Consider the following 23,021-nt stretch of genomic DNA (forward strand, 5'->3'; position numbering starts at 1 on the left):
TGGATGCTCAAGCAGTATGAGCTTATCCCGTTTAATGCTACCTGCATCACTGGACCTAAAAGGGCAGACTAAGAGACATATACTCTTAAATGGTCCATCCTCCAGAGGAAAACAAGAGGGATCAAGGATAAAACCAGGGGGAACAGAACAGGCTCAGAAGGTAGCAAAGGAAAAGCAAGAGGGCGTTAAAAACAGTGAACGAGCAAAAAAAAACATCAAACCCCAGAAAATCCCTCTTGAGCAAAGCAGCTGCCAGTCCAGAGTTTTAGGAGACAGAGGATAGAAAGCAGCCTTGGGCTGAGGACCATAGAGAGGAGAGAAGTGACTGGAATGCAAAGATGAGGAAAAGGTGAGTGTGTCTATTCTCTCTCTCTCACACACACACACACACACACACACACACACACGAGACACCCCCCCATGGAATCCAAGACAAGAAAGCAACAATGCACACACAAACATACATGACTATGGTGCTACAGTAATTGAATCTTTGCACTGCTCCCTGTGCATCATTTCTCTGACTCCGCTTGCTGCGGGACTGGCCGGTGTCCCAGTCCTCTCCTTAGTCATTAACAAACCAATCTATTCAGCCCGTTCTAGTAGGAACAACTCCCTGCTCAATAGCTGACACTCACTGATTGGGCTATATATCGAACAGGCTAATTAACATCAGTGAAATGGGACAGCAGGGAAGTCACATCTCTAGTGATGTACAACCATCTTCTAAAAGGTATCCTCTACAGACTAATAGCCCAAGCCAATCAGAAAATCCTCTTCAAAACAGACTACAAGCCATTCGAGTCAAAGCATCACACTGCCCACTAGTCTGTTGCTAGGGAGGTTGGGGGAACTCCCTTCCTAAATAAATAGGACTGACTGCAGGGGTTAACGCCAAACATTTAAACCCTACTCACATACTCTATTGTATGCATAAGCATGCTGGAGAAGGCACATCTGCAGCACTGTGACGAGTATATATCTACACATGCCGCTTGATAACTATACCTGCATATTTATGGAGGTCGTGAGCCAGATGTTAGGGAGCCTCCATGGGGGAGAAAGAGGGCGAGGGTGGAGCAGAACGGGAGAGAATGAGATCTTAACCGTTGTCTCCAGTGTGTTCAGCACAGCTCACTGCAGTAACACAGCCTCTCCTCCACTACTGGTGCAGAGGATAGTCTCAATCTGCATCTCATTCACCGTGCTCTTTGTCTAATATCTATGTGGACTAGAAGCGTTTTTACTAAGACATGTTACTGCTTTGATATGTAGCCTAGCTAATAGTGGGCTTGCTATCATGTTTCGAACTAATTTATCCTGGCGTTTCCCCTGTGTTTCAAGGCGTGTGCTACTGATGCCCCCCAGTGTCCCTCCCCACTGTGTGGCCGTGCTATGGCTGTTGATGCTGCTGGGTCTCCAGGCCCTGGCTGTCTGCCCCCCTATGTGCACCTGTAACCACAGCCACAGGGAGGTGGACTGTTCCTGGAGGGGCCTGAGGACGCTGCCCCTGGACCTGCAGCACAACCTGCACTCCCTCAACCTGTCTCACAACCGCATCCACGACCTGGATGGCCAGCTGAGTACCTTCGTCCACCTCCGCACCCTGGACCTGTCCCACAACAGGCTGGTCCGCCTGCCCACCGCTCTGCCTAGAGCCCTGTGGGAGCTCCACACTGCAGCCAACCGCATCCATCTGCTGGACAAGAACGACACAGCCTACCAGTGGAACCTGCGGGTCCTCGACCTGTCCAATAACAAGCTGGAACGGGCCGTGTTCATCAACAACACCCTGACCAGCCTGCGCCTGCTCAACCTCAGCCACAACCGCTTCTGGACCGTGCCTACCAACATGCCTGCCAGCCTGGAGACCGTGGATCTTTCCCACAACTCCCTGGTGCAGATGCTGCCTGGCACTCTGGCACGGCTGTTCAGGCTGACCACCTTCTACCTACACTCCAACCGCTTCTCCTCTGTGGGCCCCGGGGCCTTCAGCCAGCTTGGCAGCCTGCGGCTCCTCTCCCTGGGGGAAAACCCCTGGGCCTGTGAGCACAAGACCAACATCACCCACCTGCTGGCCTGGCTCAAGCACACCTCCACCCGCGTGCTGGGCTGCCCCTGCCACACTCACTCTGTCTGTGGAGAGCATCCCCTGGACAGGACTGGAGGGTGGCACTTTGCCTCCTACACTCAGCCTCCCCTGGCTGCTGGTAATCAGGAGGAGCAGAGCCACCCTCCTCCTCCAGAGGCCCTCACCAGGTGGCCTTGGTACCTGTCCGAGTCTGCCCTGCTCAACACCCAGCTCCACAACAGGAGAGCCCCAGGACGCCCCAGTGGATCAGAGGACCACGACCTCTTCACAGACCAATACCCGTTCACCTCCACCCCTCTAGCCATTTCCACCCTGCCCACTGACAGGTCCCACACAGACAACAGATTGACAAGCACAGACAACCCTTTCCTAACAGACACTGCATTTACTACTGACAGCTTCTATACCACTGACAACCCCTCTACCATCACAAGGAGAACAGCCACCCTCCGCACCAGAAGTGTCAAGAGGCCTAACCAGGGTGGCTCCCCGGTACGCAACACCAGCCCAGCCCCCAGGTCTACACTCCCACTACTACTGAACCTGTGGTTCTTCCTGACTCACACCCGGTATGTCCTCTGAAAATTGAAGGAAATGTCTGGAGTTGGAGTAATGTCCTTGTCAGACTTTGGACATACAACTGCACAAACACACACAAATGAGTATCATTAAACCAACTTTGTTGTTTTCTTTCCATTTTGAATACTGTAAGACACTTACTCAAACAAACTCTTCTGCATTACATTAATCAATAACAATATACTGTATGACTTGCACAGGCAGAATCCATGTTCACACCATGCACACTAACACTACTAGTCTACCACTGTATGGACAGTATCATTATTGGGATACTGAACAAATACTTTAGTACTCACTATCTGCATAAAAGGTCCAAAGCAGCCATTTTTATCTCAATATCAAATCATTTCTGGATAATAATTAAATACCTTAGAGTGATTGTTTTCAATTAAATTGTTCAAAATTAGCTTCTTAGCAAATAGCAATTTCTCAAGCAAGAATTTTGCTAGGACTGTCTGGGAGTGGTCTGAGTGGGGAGAGAAAAGCTGAAAACTAGCTGTTCTTTCCAGGGGAGAATGACTGCCCCCTCTCATTGAAGCCACGGGAGTTCGAGGCCGACCATGGTACTGCAGGTAATGACTGGAGTGGAATAGGTGGAATGGTATCAAATACATCAAACACATGGTTTCCATTCTATTTGCTCCTTTCTGGCCATTTTTATGAGCCGTCCTCCCCTCAGCAGCCTGCAGGCATTGTTAGCAGAAAATAGGATCCCCCATTATAGTGAACGGAAAAATTGTAATCTTCGTTGTCAATCTTTGTGTAAATAAAAAAAGTTTTGAAGACAAACATGGTTCCAGTAATTGCTTCTAATACAGATGTAGGTCTTTGAACCAATTCTTTTAAAATCTCACACAGAAGTTAAGGATAATTGAGTTGCTAATGGCAGCACCCTGGTCGTCCTTCAATTCAACTTGAGTTCATCAATGAGAGCGCTATTGAGTCTTCACAGAGGAATGAATAGTGCCACGTGATCGATGGATTTGTACACACACACACACACACACACACACACACACACACACACACACACACACACACACACACACTTAGAGACTATGACCTTGACTCAGCAGCAGGTGGCACCATACTGTACCTTTATGTTTCCTACTGGTACCACAGCGGGCTACATCACTCAATCACATCCACAAATACTTGTGTGTGTGTGAGTGAGAGAGAGTGAGAGAATGTTCATGGGCTGTAGATGGGTGGATCTCAGCTAGAGACGTGGAAACAAACAGTTCAGTGATTTTCCATGGGTACAGCTAAACAGAAACGTCAGCCACCCCCGTTGTGGTGAGTTGCCAATACCTACAGTCAACTATAATGATGTCATTAGCCAGGTGCAATAAAATACCTCCTCCCAAACTGTTGGCTCTTCACAAATCATCACCACTGAAGCTGAGAGGGTGTACCTCATAATAACAGGTAAGTGGCAGATCTTTGAACGGTGTTGGTGGTCCCGTTGTTGTTATAATTGGTCAGATGTTTGAGATCAATTTGCTGGCATTCTTCGATCAAATCAGTTTACTAAGATTAACTTATTTAGAATGTACAGTGACCTTAATACAATACAGCTTTAATACGGAAACAGCTCATGAGAAATGTACTAGATTTACAAATGAAAGAGTAAAAAATGCTGTTCTACCTGGCATGCTTGGTGACTGTGGCATGTTGGTTGTCTTATGTCTACATTGGCAGTTTGACCACAGAAAGAGAATGCATGTTCGTAGTGGTGTGCTGCAAATGGTTGCGATGGCCATTTTCTTGCTGGCTCAACACGGGACTGCGATCGGAACCAACGGCACCGTTCCCACGAGCAGCGGCACCAACTCCAATCTCCCACTCTCCTCTCTGTGGGGGTTTGGCATCATGCTCCTGGCTCTGTCCCCCACTCTCCTGCAGCAGATAGCTACTCTCTGATGGCAGCAAGGCAGCTGTATTCACCATGCACTTCCTCAATCTGGGATGTCCAACTATTCTTTAACTACATACATTCTCACCCTAAGGAAGACCACGATGACCTGTACTCATTGGACACTTTATAAAAACCTTTTGTTATCTACTAAAATAAAATATAGCACACATGTTAAAACAACTATGTTTCTGAATAAATGCATCATGATAAAGTGAATACAGCGTTTTGTGACTTTCTGTTGAAATGTGACAGTCTGCAGGCCTCACCTGCGTGTGATGTAGTAGAAGACAGGGTTGCCGTTCTTGGAGGTGCCAGCCTGGTAGAAGATGTTGAGGGTCTTCAGGGCTTTGAACTCATCTTTCTCATGTACCTGGTGTCTGAGGGAGCAGGATCAAGACAGGGAAATACTTTGAGTACTACTAAAACAACCTCTGCCTCAGATGCTTTCATATCCTGTTTTACGAGACCGCTTTGTGACAGTGAGATCTACAGGTAACGGCTGAAATAAAGGAAATGCTTGAGTAAATAAGGAAATGCTTGAGTAAATAAGGAAATGCTTGAGTAAATAAGGAAATGCTTGAGTAAATAAGGAAATGCTTGAGTAAATAAGGGATACAAAGTACACCGGGTGTACAACGCATTAGGAACACCTGTTCTTTCCATGACAGAGAGGTGAAAGCTATGATCCCTTATTGATGTCACTTGTTAATTCCTTCTTAGTTCAGAGGGCAGAAGGAGGGGGGAGCAACTCAATATTAGGATGGTGTTATTAATGTTTGTACACTCAGTGAATATTGAAAGCAGGTGCTTCCACACAGGTGTGGTTCCTGAGTAAATTAAGCAATTAACATCCCATGCTTAGGGTATAAAAATTGCCATTATTTGTGCTACCATGGCTAAAAGATGAGATCTCAGTGACTTTGAAAGAAGGGTCTCAAAGGAGCATAGTGGGTTTAAAGTGTGTGTTGTGTGTGTGTTCTGGTCCCCACAAGGATAGTAAAACAAGTGTGTGTGTGTGTGTGTGCGCGCGTCTCAAGTCACCAGATCTCAACCCAATCTTCTCCCAATTATGGGAGATTCTAGAGTGGCGCCTGAGACAGCGTTTTACACCTCCATCAACAAAACAACAATTTAAGGAATTTCTCAAGGAAGAACAGTGCCACATCCCACCAATAGAGCTCCAGACACTTGTAGAATCTATGTGCATTGAAGCTGTTCTGGCCCAATGCCCTATTAAGCCACTATGTTGGTGTTTCCTTTATTTGGGCAGTTACCTGTATGTAATTAATAGTAACTTGATGTATGTACCTTGTCATAAACTCTTCGAACTTGGAGCTGGTGAGGTTGAGGCTGGACCAGTGGGTGTCAGCCACAGGTTTGTGCTCTGGGGGCCCCAGGTAGGCCAGGAGGGTGGCCATCTTGTCAAAAGGCCGTCTTCCCACTGCCTTATGATCCCTGATGAAGAACAACAAAGTTAGCAATAAATTCAGAGGTTACCATAACATCCAGTCTACTCTCTGATACACATCTGCCACATGCAGAAGGTACAGAGGTGTACAATAATATCAAACAAAGCCTCCTGTGAGATGGGCATTTGTTTATCCTAAAGATCTGGGTTATGTAAAACATCTTACCATCTTATCTCTTGTAACATCTAAGCCATAGATGTTCCATTCTGCCCACTCACCTGTTGCTAGAGAGGTACTGTCCTATCTTTTCCTGGTTGTTCCACAGCAGCCGGTGCAGGGCCAGAACGTTGCCATCACTGATGAAGGACAGGCTGTGGTTGACTGAGTCACTGGCAGGGCAGTCAGATGCGATGTCCAGGAAAAATCTACATCACATAGGTCAAAGGAACAAGATTTAGCGACGCATGCAAGGGTAATTAGTATCCAGTGAAAACATCCAATACATATCAATGCATTCTCAGAGAGGGAAGAGATCATTCTGTTATCATACCTTCTAGCTGCATCAAAGTTGCTTTTGACAAAGTCATTAAAAGGCCTCATGTGCTCCTCTTTGGTGAATACAACATGGTTGGCAATGCTCTGCTGGATCTGTAAGAGAACATTAAAACCATGTTAACAACAAGGCCAGATCCTCAAATAGAATATAGCATATTATTAAGACATATCAGCTTTGTATATATGTGCTCTGGGTATCCTGTCCTCTTACCTTGGACATGAGCTTAAGGCCCCTCTCAATCCTGGGAGGAGGTTTCTTATCCAGGATGCCTGCCTCATAGGGCGACACTATGGCAGGGTTGATAAAACGGAGGAACATGGCACTGCCCACCGCCCCTATGCTGTTCTGGGGGAAACGCTGGCTGACCACCTGTGTATGAGGGTGTTAGAGGGATGGTAAGAACAGGGGATGATTCATTGTTAGAGAGAGAGAGGAGGCGAGGGCATGGGTTGGAGAAGATAGAGGGGTAGAAAGAGTGCAGGGCGGAGAGTGGGGAGGGAGACAAAGTATTCCACAGTCTAGAGGACAAGATGGCCACATCATCACCTCCAAACCACATTCACAATGCTAGGCCCGCTTCAAAACTGAGTTAAGAGATTAAAAGGAAAGCAAGGTACCTGGGAATGTTGAAAAGGGGGAGAAGAGAATCTTAGACCAGTCCTAACTACTAGGGTAGACGTGATACTGTACGCTTCTGGAAAAAAAACACTGGGCGATGTTCAATTAAATCAATGTCCTAAATTGATCAAACTTTCTGCATGTCCGCATACTAAAATGGTATCAGTTGTAACAGACGTGTGTTTTAAAAGGGATATTGCAGCAGTGGAATTACTAGGCTGTGAGATAATGCAACCTCATGAAAAGTCTTGTTTCATTGCTGCTGGAATAAGACACGCTGTCATTAATGACCTGCAGTATTAGAGTGCTTTGAAAGGTCAGCCAATTACCAGGCCTCCACAGCTTACCCAGTCCCATCAACACAGAATATTTACCGCCAGCAATTTTGACCATCATGCCAATATGAAATCAGCCTATGATGGATGCACAACAATAGGTTGCAGATTTCAGATACGGTAATTGCAGTATAGAGAACTGAGGGTGTGGAGGTATTTCTGCACTGCGAAACTTAGCTAGTAATGAATTTCAGAGAAAACCTTAGGACTTTACAAGAGTTACACATTCCATGAAAACTTTCAAAAAAGCGGAGTGGATCCCAGGATCCTGAGTAGCACAGCACAACTATGTGCCAAAGTGCTCCTTGACCATCTGCAACATGAGCCTGTTATCATCGACCCCCAAACTCCTTTCAACACCACGTTTAGTTTCTTGCCCTAACACAATAGAGCTGATTCAAAATTATCAAAGCTTGATGATTAGTGGATTATTTGAATCAGCTGTGTAGTGCTAGGGGAAACAACAAAAAGTGTAAAGAGCCTGGGAAACCCTGGGTTAGGTTAAGGGTTCTGGAAAACAGGACTTTGAATAGGAATAAATGTGTTGGTCCCCACAAGGAGAGTAAAACAAATATGTGTGTGTGTGTGTGTGTGTTCAAGTCACCAGATCTCAACCCAATTGAACACTTCTGGGAGATTCTGCAGCGGTGCCTGAGACATTGTTTTCCACCAACAACAACAAAACATCAAATGATGGAAATTCTCACGAAAGAATGTCGCTTCCCTCCAATAGAGTTCCAGACACTTGTAGAATCTATGTCAAGGTGCATTGACGCTATTCTGGTGGCTCGTGTTTGCCCAACACCCTATTAAGACAGTATGTTGGTTCCAAATTCCATGAGAGCTTTCAAAAAAGCGGAGTGGATCCCAGGATCCTGAGTCGCACAGCACAACTATGTGCCAAAGTGCTCCTTGACCATCTGCAACATGAGCCTGTTATCATCGACCCCCAAACTCCTTTCAACACCAACCCCACACCAGTAACAGCAGTGGATAGGAATACTGTAGTTTCACCAGTGCCACCAGTTTGTTTGTGGTGAGCATACATTAAAATCCATATAAACTCATTTGAAAGTAAAAGTATTAGTAGTGGGATTTCAGGTGAGGATTGTAAGGAGGGCGGGAGTATAAAGTAGTTTAAGGTGATAGAACAGCAAGAGGGTGAATGACTTTCCCTTTCTTTCAACAGAGTGGCCCGGGAGAACATTCTCTGAACTTACTGCTTTTTTGCTTTCCTTTTTCTCTTTAACTGTGGCTTTATTCAGTAGAGAGTGGCAAGTTGCCTACAGAACAGAGATGGGCACAAAAAAAGTCACGGCAAACACACACCACAAACACGCACTGCACAAATACTTCTACATTCATATAGACACCGCACAAAAGTGCAAATCTTACCTTTTGATGTACATTTACCTAGTTCATAAAAACCACCCTGAAAACATTATGGTGGCCATTGCAGAAAAAGTTAAAATCTTCAAATAAATGTAACCCTGTCCGTTAAGATGGGGGTTTACAGATTGTGGAGTGGGTTGGAGTTGGCAATTGAGGTGTGCAGTCTAATATGTACCTGGAACAGGCAGTGACAGACACTGCGCAGCTGAGGGGGGAACTCTGTGGAGGAGTTGATGATGGCCAGAAAGAAGCGGTTGGTGATCTGCAGCAGGTTCCTCTGGTTCTCCTCCAGGATCTCACTCTGCTCCAGCCTGCAGCCGGAGACATGGAACCAGCCAGTTACAACCACAGACACAGCAGGAGATACAGAACCAGTCAAAACCAGAGACAGCAACAGAGCGTCGGACAATTCTTCTTCCATGTTGCAAAAATAAATAATCTAAGATGGTAGTGAGGGGGCTGCCTTGGTTTAAATAGTACAACTGGAAAACAAAGTGGGTGAATGAGTGTATGTGTTGTGTCTGTGGGGTCAGGGGAGTCAGGGGGTAGGGTACCTGGTGGGGTCCACCTCGAAGCTGATGAGCTGCCACTCTGGGGCGGTGATGACCCCTCTGAGTAGAGGCTCTAGAAGCTTCTGCAAGTATGTGGCCCCATACACCTGAAAACAGCAGAGGGGGGGAATACACAAACTCAAAACAAACATTTTAGAAAGCAGGCACCATGCTTATTTGAAAGCCAAAGAGCACATACAGTTGAAGTCGGAAGTTTACATGCACCTTAACCAAATTCATTTAAAATCAGTTTTTCACAATTCCTGACATTTAACCCTAGTAAAAAATGCCCTGTCTTAGGTCAGTTAGGATGTGAAATGTCAGAATAAAAGTTGAGAATGATTTATTTCAGCTTTTATTTCTTTCATCACATTCCCAGTGGGTCAGAAGTTTACATACACTCAATTAGTATTTGGTAGCATTGCCTTTAAATTGTTTAACTTGGGTCAACCGTTTTGGGTAGCCTTCCACAAGCTTCCCACAATAAGTTGGGTGAATTTTGGCCTATTCCTCCTGACAGAGCTGGTGCAACTGAGTCAGGTTTGTAGGCCTCCTTGCTCGCACACGCCATTTTGCCACAACTTTGGAAGTATGCTTGGGGTCATTGTCCATTTGGAAGACCGATTTGTGACCAAGCTTTAACTTCCTGACTGATGTCTCGAGATGTTGCTTCATTATATCCACATAATTTTCCTGCCTCATGATGCCATCTATTTTGTGAAGTGCACCAGTCCCTCCTGCAGCAAAACACCCCCATAACATGATGCTGCCACCCCCATGCTTCACGGTTGGGATGGTGTTCTTCGGCTTGCAAGCCTCCCCCTTTTTCCTCCAAACATAACGATGGTCATTACGGCCAAACGGTTCTATTTTTGTTTCATCAGACCAGAGGACATTTCTTCAAAAACCACAATCTTTGTCCCCATGTGCAGTTTCAAACCGTAGTCTGGCGGTTTTTGAGCAATGACTTCTTCCTTGCTGAGTGGCCTTTCAGGTTATGTCGATTTAGGACTCGTTTTACTGTGGATATAGATACTTTTGTACCGGTTTCCTCCAGCATCTTCACAAGGTCCTTTGCTGTTGTTCTGGGATTAAGTTGCACTTTTCGCATCAAAGTAGGTTCATCTCTAGCAGACAGAACACGTCTCCTTCCTGAGCGGTATGTCTGCGGGGTCCCACGGTGTTTATACTTGCGTACTATTGTTTGTACAGATGAAAGTGGTATCTTCAGGCGTTTGGAAATTGCCCCAAGGATGAACCAGACTTGTGGAGGTCTACAATTATTTTTCTGAGGTCTTGGCTGATTTACACTGCTCAAAAAAATAAAGGGAACACTTAAACAACACAATGTAACTCCAAGTCAATCACACTTCTGTGAAATCAAACTGTCCACTTAGGAAGCAACACTGATTGACAATAAATTTCACATGCTGTTGTGCAGATGGAATAGACAACAGGTGGAAATTATAGGCAATTAGCAAGACACCCCCAATAAAGGAGTGGTTCTGCAGGTGGGGACCACAGACCACTTCTCAGTTCCTATACTTCCTGGCTGATGATGTTTTGGTCACTTTTGAATGCTGGCGGTGCTTTCACTCTAGTGGTAGCATGAGACGGAGTCTACAACCCACACAAGAGGCTCAGGTAGTGCAGCTCATCCAGGATGGCACATCAATGCGAGCTGTGGCAAGAAGGTTTGCTGTGTCTGTCAGCGTAGTGTCCAGAGCATGGAGGTGCTACCAGGAGACAGGCCAGTACATCAGGAGACTTGTAGGAGGGCAACAACCCAGCGCAGGACCGCTACCTCCGCCTTTGTGCAAGGAGAAGCAGGAGAAGCACTGCCAAAATGACCTCCAGCAGGCCACAAATGTGCATGCGTCTGCTCAAACGGTCAGAAACAGACTCCATGAGGGTGGTATGAGGGCCCGACGTCCACAGGTGGGGGTTGTGCTTACAGCCCAACACCGTGCAGGACGTTTGGCATTTGCCAGAGAACACCAAGATTGGTAAATTCGCCACTGGCGCCCTGTGCTCTTCACAGATGAAAGCAGGTTCACACTGAGCACATGTGACAGAGTCTGGAGACGCCGTGGAGAACGTTCTGCTGCCTGCAACATCCTCCAGCATGACCGGTTTGGCGGTGGGTCAGTCATGGTGTGGGGTGGCATTTCTTTGGGGGGCCGCACAGCCCTCCATGTGCTCGCCAGAGGTAGCCTGACTGCCATTAGGTACCGAGATGAGATCCTCAGACCCCTTGTGAGACCATATGCTGGTGCGGTTGGCCCTGGGTTCCTCCTAATGCAAGACAATGCTAGACCTCATGTGGCTGGAGTGTGTCAGCAGTTCCTGCAAGAGGAAGGCATTGATGCTATGGACTGGCCCACCCATTCCCCAGACCTGAATCCAATTGAGCACATCTGGGACATCATGTCTCGCTCTATCCACCAAGGCCACGTTGCACCACAGACTGTCCAGGAGTTGGCGGATGCTTTTTTTATTTATTTATTTATTTAATTTATTTTTTATTTCACCTTTATTTAACCAGGTAGGCAAGTTGAGAACAAGTTCTCATTTACAATTGCGACCTGGCCAAGATAAAGCAAAGCAGTTCGACAACATACAAAAACACAGAGTTACACATGGAGTAAAACAACATACAATCAATGATGCAGTAGAAAAAAATAAGACTATATACAATGTGAGCAAATGATGTGAGATAAGGGAGGTAAAGGCAAAAAAGGCCATGGTGGCAAAGTAAATAAAGTATAGCAAGTAAAACACTGGAATGGTAGATTTGTAGTTTGAAGAAAGTTCAAAGTTAAAATATAAATAATATGGTGCAAAGGAGCAAAATAAATAAAATAAATAAATACAGTAGGGGAAGAGGTAGTAGTTTGGGCTAAATTATAGATGGGCTATGTACAGGTGCAGTGATCTGGGAGCTGCTCTGATAGCTGGTGCTTAAAGCTAGTGAGGGAGATAAGTGTTTCCAGTTTCAGAGATTTTTGTAGTTCGTTCCAGTCATTGGCAGCAGAGAACTGGAAGGAGAGACGACCAAAGGAGGAGTTGGCTTTAGGGGTGACCAGAGAGATATACCTGCTGGAGCGCGTGCTACAGGTGGGTGCTGCTATGGTGACCAGTGAGCGGAGATAAGGGGGGACTTTACCTAGCAGGGTCTTGTAGATGACCTGGAGCCAATGTGTTTGGCGACGATTATGAAGCGAAGGCCAGCCAACAAGAGCGTACAGGTCGCAATGGTGGGTAGTATATGGGGCTTTGGGTGACAAAACGGATGGCACTGTGATAGACTGCATCCAGCTTGTTGAGTAGGGTATTGGAGGCTATTTTGTAAATGACATCGCCGAAGTCGAGGATTGGTAGGATGGTCAGTTTTACGAGGGTATGTTTGGCAGCATGAGTGAAGGATGCTTTGTTGCGAAATAGGAAGCCAATTCTAGATTTAACTTTGGATTGGAGATGATTGATGCGAGTCTGGAAGGAGAGTTTACAGTCTAACCAGACACCTAGGTATTTGTAGTTGTCCACAAATTCTAAGTTAGAACCGTCCAGAGAAGTGATGCTGGACAGGCGGGCAGGTGCAGGCAGCGATCGGTTGAAGAGCATGCATTTAGTTTTACTTGTGTTTAGGAGCAGTTGGAGAATAAAGGAAAGCCGCACACTCTAAGAGCTCAGATGCAAAATTTTTAATAACCAACGTTTCGACAGCGAAGCTGTCTTCATCAGGGTACCTGTCGAAACGTTGGTTATGAAATTTTGGCATCTGAGCTCTTAGAGTGTGCAGCTTTCCTTTATTTTCTAGTGTTCTACTCCGCTAGCCAGCACCTCGCCTTTATAGGTGTGCGTTTCTTTTTTCTAGGAGCAGTTGAAGACCACGGAAGGAGAGTTGAATGGCATTGAAGCTCGTCTGGAGGGTTGTTAACACAGTGTCCAAAGAAGGGCCAGAAGTATACAGAATTGTGTCGTCTGCATAGAGTTGGATCAGAGACTCACCAGCAGCAAGAGCGACATCATTGATGTATACAGAGAAAAGAGTTGGCCCAAGAATTGAACCCTGTGGCACTCCCATAGAGACTGCCAGAGGTCCGGACAGTAGGCCCTCCGATTTGACACACTGAACTCTGTCAGAGAAGTAGTTGCTGAACCAGGCGACGCAATCATTTGAGAAACCAAGGCTACTGAGTCTGCCGATGAGGATGTGGTGATTAACAGAGTCAAAAGCTTTGGCCAGGTCAATGAATACGGCAGCACAGTATTGTTTCTTATCGATGGCGGTTATGATGTCGTTTAGGACCTTGAGCGTGGCTGAGGTGCACCCATGACCAGCTCTGAAACCAGATTGCATAGCGGAGAGGGTGCGGTGGGATTCGAAATGGTCGGTAATCTGTTTGTTGACTTGGCTTTCGAAGACCTTAGAAAGGCAGGGTAGGATGGATATAGGTCTGTAGCAATTTGGGTCAAGAGTGTCACCTCCTTTAAAGAGGGGGATGACAGCAGCTGCTTTCCAATCTATGGGAATCTCAGACGACACGAAAGAGAGGTTGAACAGGCTAGTAATTGGGGTTGCAATAATTTCGGCAGATAATTTTTTAAAGAAAGGGTCCAGATTGTCAAGCCCAGCTGATTTGTAGGGGTCCAGATTTTGCAGCTCTTTCAGAACATCAGCTGAATGGATTTGGGAGAAGGAGAAAAGGGGGAGGCTTGGGCGAGTAGCTGTGGGGGGGTGCAGTGCTGTTGAATGCAGTAGGGGTAGTTAGGTGGAAAGCATGGCCAGCCGTAGAAAAATGCTTATTGAAATTCTCAATTATAGTGGGCTTATCGGTGGTGACAGAGTTTCCTATCCTCAGTGCAGTGGGCAGTTGGGAGGAGGTGTTCTTATTCTCCATGGACTTTACAATGTCCCAGAACTTTTTAGAGTTTGAGTTGCAGGAAGCAAATTTCTGTTTGAAAAAGCTAGCCTTGGCGTTTCTAACTGCCTGTGTGTATTGGTTTCTAACTTCCCTGAAAATTTGCATATCGTGGGGGCAGTTCGATGCTAATGCAGAACGCCACAGGATATTTTTGTGTTGGTTAAGGGCAGTCAGGTCTGGGGAGAACCAAGGGCTATATCTGTTCCTGGTTCTGTTCCTGGTTTAGTCCAGGTCTGGGAGGAGATCCCTCAGGAGACCATCCGCCACCTCATCAGGAGCATGCCCAGGCGTTGTAGGGCGGTCATACAGGCACGTGGAGGCCACACACACTACTGAGCCTCATTTTGACTTCTTTTAAGGACATTACATCAAAGTTGGATCAGCCTGTAGTGTGGTTTTCCACTTTAATTTTGAGTGTGACTCCAAATCCAGATCTCCATGGGTTGATAAATTGGATTTCCATAGATTATTTGTGTGTGATTTTGTTGTCAGCACATTCAACTATGTAAAGAAAAAAGTATTTAATAAGATTATTTCTTTCATTCAGATCTAGGATGTGTTGTTTCAGTGTTCCCTTTATTTTTTTTGAGCAGTATATTTTGATTTTCCCATGATGTCAAGCAAAGAGGCACTGAGTTTGAAGGTAGGCCTTGAAATGCATCCACAGGTACACCGCCAATTCACTCAAATGATGTCAATTAGCCTATCAGAAGCTTCTAAAGCCATGACATGATTTTCTGGAATTTTCCAAGCTGTTTAAAAACATAGTCAACTTAGTGTATGTAAACTTCTGACCCAATGGAATTGTGATACAGTGAATTACAAGTGAAATAATCTGTCTGCAAACAATTGTTGGAAAAATTACTTGTGTCATTCACAAAGTAAATGTCCTAACCTACTTGCCAAAACTATTGTTTGTGAACAAGAAATTTGTGGAGTGAAAAACGAGTTTTAATGACTCCAACCTAACTTCTGACTTCAACTGTAGTGTGTCATATCCTTTGTCAGAGAGCAGGGGTATTTTGCATAGTAAAAAAGTTTGTCCACATTTTCATGCCTGGGCACCCAGCCAGTCATGTTGTGTACCTTAAAGCAAAAGGTCATGATTTTACTGGCCAGACTGTTTCCTCTGAAAAGTGTCTGCATGGAGTCAGCAAGCTCCACCTCCTTGGAAAACATGTTCCACAGCAGCTGGTAGAGGAGGTGGCGTGAGTCAAAGAGAGTCACCAGCACCCGCGCCAGCTCATCCTGACAGGAGAAAATCATTGTTACTGACACAGCTCACACTCTGACACCTACAATCTACACAACACTGGCACAGCACTGATGCAACACTGGTGCATTCATTCATATTCATACCGCAACAATCGCAGTGAGGTACAGTGGCGTAATATAAGCTAAAACAGTGTGAACACTATTTGCTTTAAATGTTATTCCATTCACACCCCCAGGTGTAATATAAATGTAAAGATGTCAGGTCCCAGAGAAAGGACAGTGGGTGGTGAATAGACTACATACCCATTGGGAGCAGGGCACTACGTTGGCCAGTGCCATGGCAATAGGCAGCTCTCCCTGGTCTCCCATCATGGTGACCAGCTCCACCAGCCTCTCAAAGCGGTCAGCAAGCACCGTCTCTGCCAGCGTGTCAAACTCTGTCCCCTGCTGCAGGATCTTAGTCAGCACCTCCATGAAGGTGGCCCGCGTCTGCAGGTCCTTATGGTAGCCCAGACCTACACACACAGAAAGAGAGAGAAATGTATTGTAATTTTACCTAAGTGTGACAAGAGGGAAGAACCTTGACCATGGGCAAGTATTGTTTTAATGACCCTACACTAATGATGAATTAGATGTAATCAACAGAGATCCAATTAAAGCCACTTCCACTATTACATCTTATTTCGCATGTTAATCACTTTAAACATGAAGCAGCCAACCAAAGAGTGAGCCTAAGCCTCATTCCTGATAAGTTGATTGTTACGTGTTACGTTTTTCTTGTTCCCCATTTTCCCGTTAGTGTGTTTGTCTTGGGCATTACAGGTGTACCGAGTTGCGGCTAACGATGGTGGGCGTGGCTGTAGCTGATTACAGAGAGGATATCTGTTTGCCGTGTGAGAGGAGAAGAAGAGAGAGGGGGAGAGAGAGAGGACACTTGTTTTTTGTTTGACTATTTGTGTTAATTTCTTTGTTTGTGTTTCAGCCTGTCCTCCTGAGGCGCTCCACCCTACCTAGGTCCTGGAGAAGGGAAAAGGTAGATCTGCCCATGGGTGTACATTCTCACGTAGATAACCCATTGTTTTATACACTAGGTTAGCCGGGCGGGTGTCACCCTTGTATTTTTTTGGAACCAGGTAGGACAGTGGGTTAGGGCTTAGAGTGTGTTAGGAAGGATTAGGTGTGTAGAAGACGAGGGACCTTTTGTTTATTTTCATTACTTGGACCCCGATCCCAAACATTCCCTTCTCTTACCTTCCCTTGTTGTGGTTGTTTTGTTTCTTACTGATTATTTATGGGTGTTCTATATTGTTTATTTAACTAATTCACTAAACATCCCTTGAGGGTTAAAATTGAGTTCTGGTTGTGGTCTGATTTATTTATCGCTCATTGCACCCCACATTTCTTCCCCTTTCATCCGTGTTACCTGGTGTGTTTAGGCCCAGGCATTTACGTCTCCTCCTCAGACGAGCTACACCCGAGGGGAGAACGTAATATTGATATATTAGGTTTCCAGACTGACCAATGGAGTGCATGAGGCCACTGTCCACATTGGCGTTGAGGAGGTTGGACATGGCCAGGACGGTGCAGTGTCTGAGGGAAGCCAGGCGTCGAGACATGCCCCTCTTCCTCCCTGCCACCTGCTGCCCATCATCCTCCACCTCACTGCAGTCATTCAGCAGGTTCATGAACAGGGTGAAGTACCTGGGAGGAGAAGGAGAAAGATACTCTACTCATTCTCTTTTAGAACATTTTATTAAGTAAGCCACATTGCATAAGTAATGAACTTCAATAGTAATAGTGAGTAAAGAGAAGATAGCTGGCGTACTTGAGGAAGAGCTGGGACTTGGCCTCCATCAGTTCCACTCCGTCTCCCTCCTCAGGCTGCAGGGGCAGGCCAGCTAGCAGAGACACCACCGCCTCCATACTGGCCTGGTCTAGGTCCCTGTGTATCACACAGCACAAAGCAGAGGTCAGGGGTTAGAGGTCAGATCAAATCACATTTTAATTTCACATGCTTTGTAAACAACAGGTTTAGACTAACAGTGAAAAGCTCACTTCACAACGACGCAGAATAAAATTAAAAAAAAATATATAAAGAAAGTAACATGAGGAATAAATACACAATGAGCAATGATAGCTTGGCTATATACATGGGGTAGCAGTACCGAGTCTATGTGCAGGGGTACTAGGAAATTGAGGTAGATATGTACATACTGTATAGGTAGGGGTAAAGTGACTAGGCAACAGGATATATAATAGACAGTAGCAGCAGCAGCGTATATATCTCTGATGGAGTGTCAGTATGTGCAAGTGTGTGGGTAGAGTCCAGTGTGTGTGCATAGAGTCAAAGGGTCAATGCTGATAGTCCGGGTAGCTACTTGGTTAATTTAGTACAGGTAGCTATTTGGTTAATTTCGTACAGGTAGCTAGTCGGTTAACTGTTGGCTTGGAGTTCAACCCCAGTTATGTACTGGGCTGTATGCACTACCCTCTATAGCATCTTGCGGTCAGATGCTCCTTTGTCTTGCCGACATTGAGGGAGAGGTTGTTGTCCTGGCACCTCACTGCCAGGTCTCTCTGACCTCCTCCCTATAGGTGGTCTCATCGTCGTTGATCAGGTCCACCACCATTGTGTCATCGGCAAACTTGATGATGGTATTGGAGTCGTGGGTGAACAGGGAGTACAGGAGGGGGCTAAGCACGCACCCCTGATGGGACACCGTGTTGAGGGTCAGTGTAGCGAATGTATTGTTGCCTAACCTGACCACCTGGGGCGGCCCGTCAGGAAGTCCAGGATCCTGTTGCAGAGGGAGGTGTTCAGTCCCAGGGTCCTTAGCTTAGTGATGAGCTTGAGGGCACTATGGTGTTGAACTTTGAGTTGTTGTCAATTAACCGCATTCTCAAGTAGGTGTTCCTTTTGTCCAGGTGGGAAAGGGCAGTGTAGAGTGCAATAGAGATTGTGTCATCTGTGGATCTGTTTGAGGGCTATGCAAATTGGAGTGGGTCCAGGGTTTCTGGGATGATGGTGTTGATGTGAGCCTTTCATGGCTACAGATGTGAGTGCTACGGGGCGGTAGTCATTTAGACAGGTTAGGTTGGCATTCTTGGACACAGGGACTATGGTGTTCTGCTTGAAACATGTAGGTATTAGACTGGGTCAGGGAGACGTTGAAAAAGTCAGTGAAGACACTTGCCAGATGGTCAGCCTATGCTCTGACTACGCAGCCTGGTAATCCGTCTGAATGTTAACGTGTATAAAGGTCTTACTCACATCGGCTACAGAGAGCGTGATCACACAGTCATCCAGAACAGCTGGTGCTCTCATGCATGGTTCAGTGTTGCTTGCCTCGAAGCGAGCATAAAAGGCATTTAGCTCGTCTGGTAGGCTTGCTTCACAGGACAGCTCTCTGCTGGGTTTCCCTTTGTAATCCGTGATAGCTTGCAAGCCCTGCCACATCCTGATGAGCGTCAGAGCTGGTGTAGTAGGATTCGGTCTTAGTCCTGTATTGACGCTTTGTCTGTTTGATGGTTTGTCGCAAGGCATAGCAGGATTTCTTATAAGCGTCCGGATTGGTGCCTGTAAGTCATGGCTTCTTGTTGGGATATGTACGGTCACTGTGAGGACTGTGGCGGAAGAATCAGAATTAGTTAGGTAACATAGATAATTAAGATGTCTTATCTGCATAATATGCTTATATGATATGCTTGTTATAAGAATGCATCCCTTCGGACTCTGGTGTTGGCAGTTGCACTTCCTCCCTCAGCTGGGGCTTAGTCACCTGGGGCCCAGAGAGGGGAGAAGTCAGGCTTGTCTTTCACATGTCTCTGGTGCTATGCAGCATATCAGAAAGAGAAGAGGACAGGAGAGAACATTGTCTTCATATGTGAATGTGTCTTTACCTATTCTAAACCGTGTGAAGGGATGGCATGATTGATGGGGAACCATGTACTTGTCTCCACAATGTCTGAGCCAGTCACTACCTCCTTGGGGGAGATAAGATCTGAGAAAAGATATGTGGGGTAGTGTCTGGAACCATTGTATGTCATCTCTGATGTAGCACCTAACCTGGGGGAGTGTATGACCTAGAGGCTCACTCCCCTCAGTGAGCTTGTCCAGGCTTGCAGTCAAGAAGGGGGGGGTAGTAGTAGTACAGTACCTGGTAAGACACTTGACATCATCATCAGCTGCCTGGTTTGAGGTGCCCATCACCCAGTCTGTTAGGTACTCCACCATCTTATTCCTGCCAAGGACAAACAGACATTAATTGACTGTATGTAAACGCGATGTCATGGTCTTTGTATTACTCCGTATCAGTTGATATGTTGCGGTAAACCTGGACAGTACAGAACATGTTTGACTGACAGTCTAGACTCCAGGAGGACATTCTCACCTGAACTTTATCTCTTGGTAGAAGGCCAGGTCGTCTCGATCTCTCACCTGAACTTTGTCTCTTGGTAGAAGGCCAGGTCGTCTCGAACTCTCACCTGAACTTTGTCTCCTGGCAGAAGGATAGGTCGTCTCGATCTCTCACCTGAACTTTGTCTCTTGGCAGAAGGATAGGTCGTCTCGATCTCTCACCTGAACTTCATCTCCTGGCAGAAGGACAGGTCGTCTCGATCTCTCACCTGAACTTCATCTCCTGGCAGAAGGACAGGTCGTCTCGTCTCTCCATCATCACCTCCACCAGTTGGCACAGCTTGGTCTTCATCTGGATGGCATGCACCATGTTGCCCAGGATACGCACGTACCTGCCAACACAACACAGGGCATGGGGAGAATAAGAGTGGGCAGTGTGCTCACAGCACCAACGGTCTCATAGTCCAGGGTCAGCACGCCATGGAGGAGAGGAGCGAAGGCTTTTACCTGACCAGGTTCAGCATCATGGTCTCTATGCTGGCCTGTCCCAGGTGCTCTGAGCTGCCCTCAGTGTGGTTGTCCAGTAGGTTCTTCATGATGGCGATGGTCTGCTCCACAAACTGGGTGTTAGTGTCATTGATGGGAACCTAAACAGATACAAAAAATTATACATTTTACCACACAGGTTAACAGTGTCTTTGGATTTACAGGTTCAACCCTTTTCACTGTACATGTGTATGTGTTCCTCTCACCGGCCCCTGTGCGTCGAAGAAGCGGCTGATGCTGTTCTTCAGTTTGTTGAAGAGCATGGGGTAGAGAGCTGGGCTGAGCTCCAGGCCCACCAGATCCTTAACATTGGTCCGGATCTGAACACCCTTTTCATGGCTGCAAACCATGAGGGACAGCAGGCGGTCCAGGAAGCGGCCCAGGGGCGTCTCCGTGTTCCCCTCACAGGAGCCCATGGAGATCATGGAGCCCTTCCTCTCACTGAGAGGCCCCATGGGGGGGCTGTAGGTGGCCAGGCCTGGGGCGCTGCGCTGCTGCAGACACACCCCCCCCAGAGCACACAGGAAGCCAGTCATGTTGATCCACTCCTGGACAGATAGGAGCAACAGAGGGACAACATCATTCCACAACAATCATTTGTGAAGTGTATTTTGATGTGCGTAAGGAGAATGCATAAGAACAGGCTAATGGATGTCTGCTTACCTGGCCATCCTCTAGCTTAGTTTTGGGATGGGTGAGGATTAATTTGGTCGCCTGCTCCCATTTTGCATGCGTGTCTTCCCATGCCTATAGGGAAGATTATAAAACAAATGTTGAGTTGATGTGAATATCGTGCTTCACAAACATCCTTCCATATTGAAGCATCAGGGTATGAACAGGAACACAGCAGCAGGCCACTCTCACTTCTGTGTTTCCTGCAGTAGGATGTTCGATCCTCCTCAACAGAGCCATCACTCTCTTCTGCAGGGCTGACCGGCCTGAAAACACACAAACACACCATGACAGGAGCCTTGGCCTCTCAGACAGCCCCGACGTCATAACCTGCTGAGCTCTCATGCTGTGACTGCCCTCTAGAGGTGGTACTCTGTCTATACACCATAAGAAACTCCAGGTTATAGGTCATTAGCGCGTTCATTCACTACTAACCTGTGGACATCATGTTGCTGACGGAGGCAAACTCGATGAAGGTGTTGTAGTTGGGCAGGATGGTCTGGACCGGGACCTCGTCCACTCCACAGCGGACCTCAGCCTCCTCACAGAGGTGTCTGAAGCAGGACATGGCCACCAGAACGGCCTCCATGTCAGGGCTCCACAGGAACATGTAGAGACACACCTCCAGCTTAGTCTGGGCCTGTCTACAGATGGGGATGCCACTGCCCACCGTGGCCCGCTCCTGGGGGAGGAAGACAGGACCGAAGGGTTACAACAATGGAGATTTTTCAGGAGGGGATTCTGAATGTTATATACAACATGTCATGCATAGAGCTATCTTTTTGCTTTACTCAAAAAGACAAATATGCCTAAATATAATTCTGAACATTCTATAACCTTGTGCCCTCCTGGATGAGACCCACAGGTATAAGGACTACAAAACCCACAACGCTGTGGCTCACCTTGTTCCTGAGGAGGAACTTGTTCCTGCAGATGAGGATCTCCCTCAGCCACTTAAGGATCTCTGTACTGTTGATCATCTGGTGTCCAACCAGCTTCTTACAGATGAAGAAGAGCACCTGGGAACTGTAGGGTACAACAGCCAATCACAGTCAAACTGGTGGCCTCCATCTGTACTAAGCAATCAGCATCAATGAACACTCAATTTTACCTGGCATCTTAAGGTAAGAGAACATCTATAAAAAGGAGGGCTGAGGCTACCTGATGTCCCAGAAGGTTTCAATGGGAGCATCTGGGTTCCACAGCTCTATGGCCTCAGGTTGATGCAGGACCAAGAGGGCCTATAAAAGGAAGAAAACAGGAGGAGTATGTTTTAGCTACTGTGGCAAAATGGAACCATACTGGAGAAAAAGAGAGCGAGAGAAAGAGAGATGGGGCTCACCTCCATGGCCTCCTGTGAACACTCTCCCATGTTGGCCAGAGGCACCAGCTGCACCAAGCCGGTGATCAGCTCTGCTGTACTGCTCTGGATCTCCTGACCCTGCTTACCTGGGTTCTGACACACACACACAAACAAACACGTAAACAACTACACAGCAATGTACAAACATGCCAAGAGTGGCTTTCCCGGTCTAGTTTGCCTAAAAGTCTTTGCAAATCTCAAACCAGTTCAAAAGGGTGGCACACATCGCACCGAATGTGGATCTCCCGTTCGTCTACCGATTGTTGAGTGTGCTGTTGATGTCTGGCATTTTCACACAATTCTACATGTAAAATCGGTTTGCAAGTACTCTCGGCAGGAAAACGCTATTGGTGTGTTCGAGCCCTAAGACTTTCTAACAAGTCTCTAACCTAACACTTCGCTAATTTGTCTAAATCTAACCCGGCAAGTGGAATTAACAACGATAAATCGCTTAATCCAACAACAAATGTAGAATTAAAGGATAAGT

At 46.5% G+C, this 23,021-nt stretch overlaps 2 protein-coding genes and 1 long non-coding RNA gene across 6 annotated transcripts in view; 2 read left to right on the plus strand and 1 right to left on the minus strand.

Annotated features, from left to right (window-relative positions):
- The window catches only part of LOC106567758 (neurofibromin), a 71,964-nt gene that overhangs the window by 20,398 nt on the left and 28,545 nt on the right, over nucleotides 1-23,021 (minus strand). For 3 of the 4 annotated variants that reach the window (XM_045692333.1, XM_014137461.2, XM_014137465.2), the window contains exons 14-35: nucleotides 22,514-22,627; nucleotides 22,333-22,412; nucleotides 22,074-22,197; nucleotides 21,607-21,853; nucleotides 21,364-21,437; nucleotides 21,163-21,246; nucleotides 20,706-21,047; nucleotides 20,461-20,600; nucleotides 20,223-20,345; nucleotides 19,754-19,837; nucleotides 17,422-17,538; nucleotides 17,116-17,297; nucleotides 15,900-16,111; nucleotides 15,468-15,629; nucleotides 9,457-9,560; nucleotides 9,078-9,213; nucleotides 8,731-8,793; nucleotides 6,768-6,926; nucleotides 6,552-6,649; nucleotides 6,280-6,426; nucleotides 5,901-6,047; nucleotides 4,859-4,969 (exon numbers count right to left, since the gene is read on the minus strand). In XM_045692333.1, coding sequence (XP_045548289.1) covers nucleotides 4,859-4,969; nucleotides 5,901-6,047; nucleotides 6,280-6,426; nucleotides 6,552-6,649; nucleotides 6,768-6,926; nucleotides 8,731-8,793; nucleotides 9,078-9,213; nucleotides 9,457-9,560; nucleotides 15,468-15,629; nucleotides 15,900-16,111; nucleotides 17,116-17,297; nucleotides 17,422-17,538; nucleotides 19,754-19,837; nucleotides 20,223-20,345; nucleotides 20,461-20,600; nucleotides 20,706-21,047; nucleotides 21,163-21,246; nucleotides 21,364-21,437; nucleotides 21,607-21,853; nucleotides 22,074-22,197; nucleotides 22,333-22,412; nucleotides 22,514-22,627 — 3,050 coding nt within the window. The remainder of the gene's footprint in view (nucleotides 1-4,858; nucleotides 4,970-5,900; nucleotides 6,048-6,279; nucleotides 6,427-6,551; nucleotides 6,650-6,767; nucleotides 6,927-8,730; nucleotides 8,794-9,077; nucleotides 9,214-9,456; nucleotides 9,561-15,467; nucleotides 15,630-15,899; nucleotides 16,112-17,115; nucleotides 17,298-17,421; nucleotides 17,539-19,753; nucleotides 19,838-20,222; nucleotides 20,346-20,460; nucleotides 20,601-20,705; nucleotides 21,048-21,162; nucleotides 21,247-21,363; nucleotides 21,438-21,606; nucleotides 21,854-22,073; nucleotides 22,198-22,332; nucleotides 22,413-22,513; nucleotides 22,628-23,021) is intronic. The other variant, XM_045692332.1, reaches the window with a different exon arrangement.
- LOC106567760 (oligodendrocyte-myelin glycoprotein-like) lies at nucleotides 5-3,139 on the plus strand. The gene is made up of 2 exons (XM_014137466.2): nucleotides 5-349; nucleotides 1,345-3,139. Exons 1-2 carry the CDS (start codon nucleotides 339-341, stop codon nucleotides 2,672-2,674), a joined length of 1,341 nt encoding a protein of 446 aa, XP_013992941.1. The 5' UTR covers nucleotides 5-338; the 3' UTR covers nucleotides 2,675-3,139.
- On the plus strand, nucleotides 3,863-4,808 carry LOC106567762 (uncharacterized). The gene is made up of 2 exons (XR_001320151.2): nucleotides 3,863-4,102; nucleotides 4,376-4,808. It is a non-coding gene; the product is annotated as an uncharacterized lncRNA (long non-coding RNA).

This window comes from Salmo salar, chromosome ssa13 (assembly GCF_905237065.1).
Source record: "Salmo salar chromosome ssa13, Ssal_v3.1, whole genome shotgun sequence".
Classification (NCBI taxonomy): Eukaryota; Metazoa; Chordata; class Actinopteri; order Salmoniformes; family Salmonidae; genus Salmo; species Salmo salar.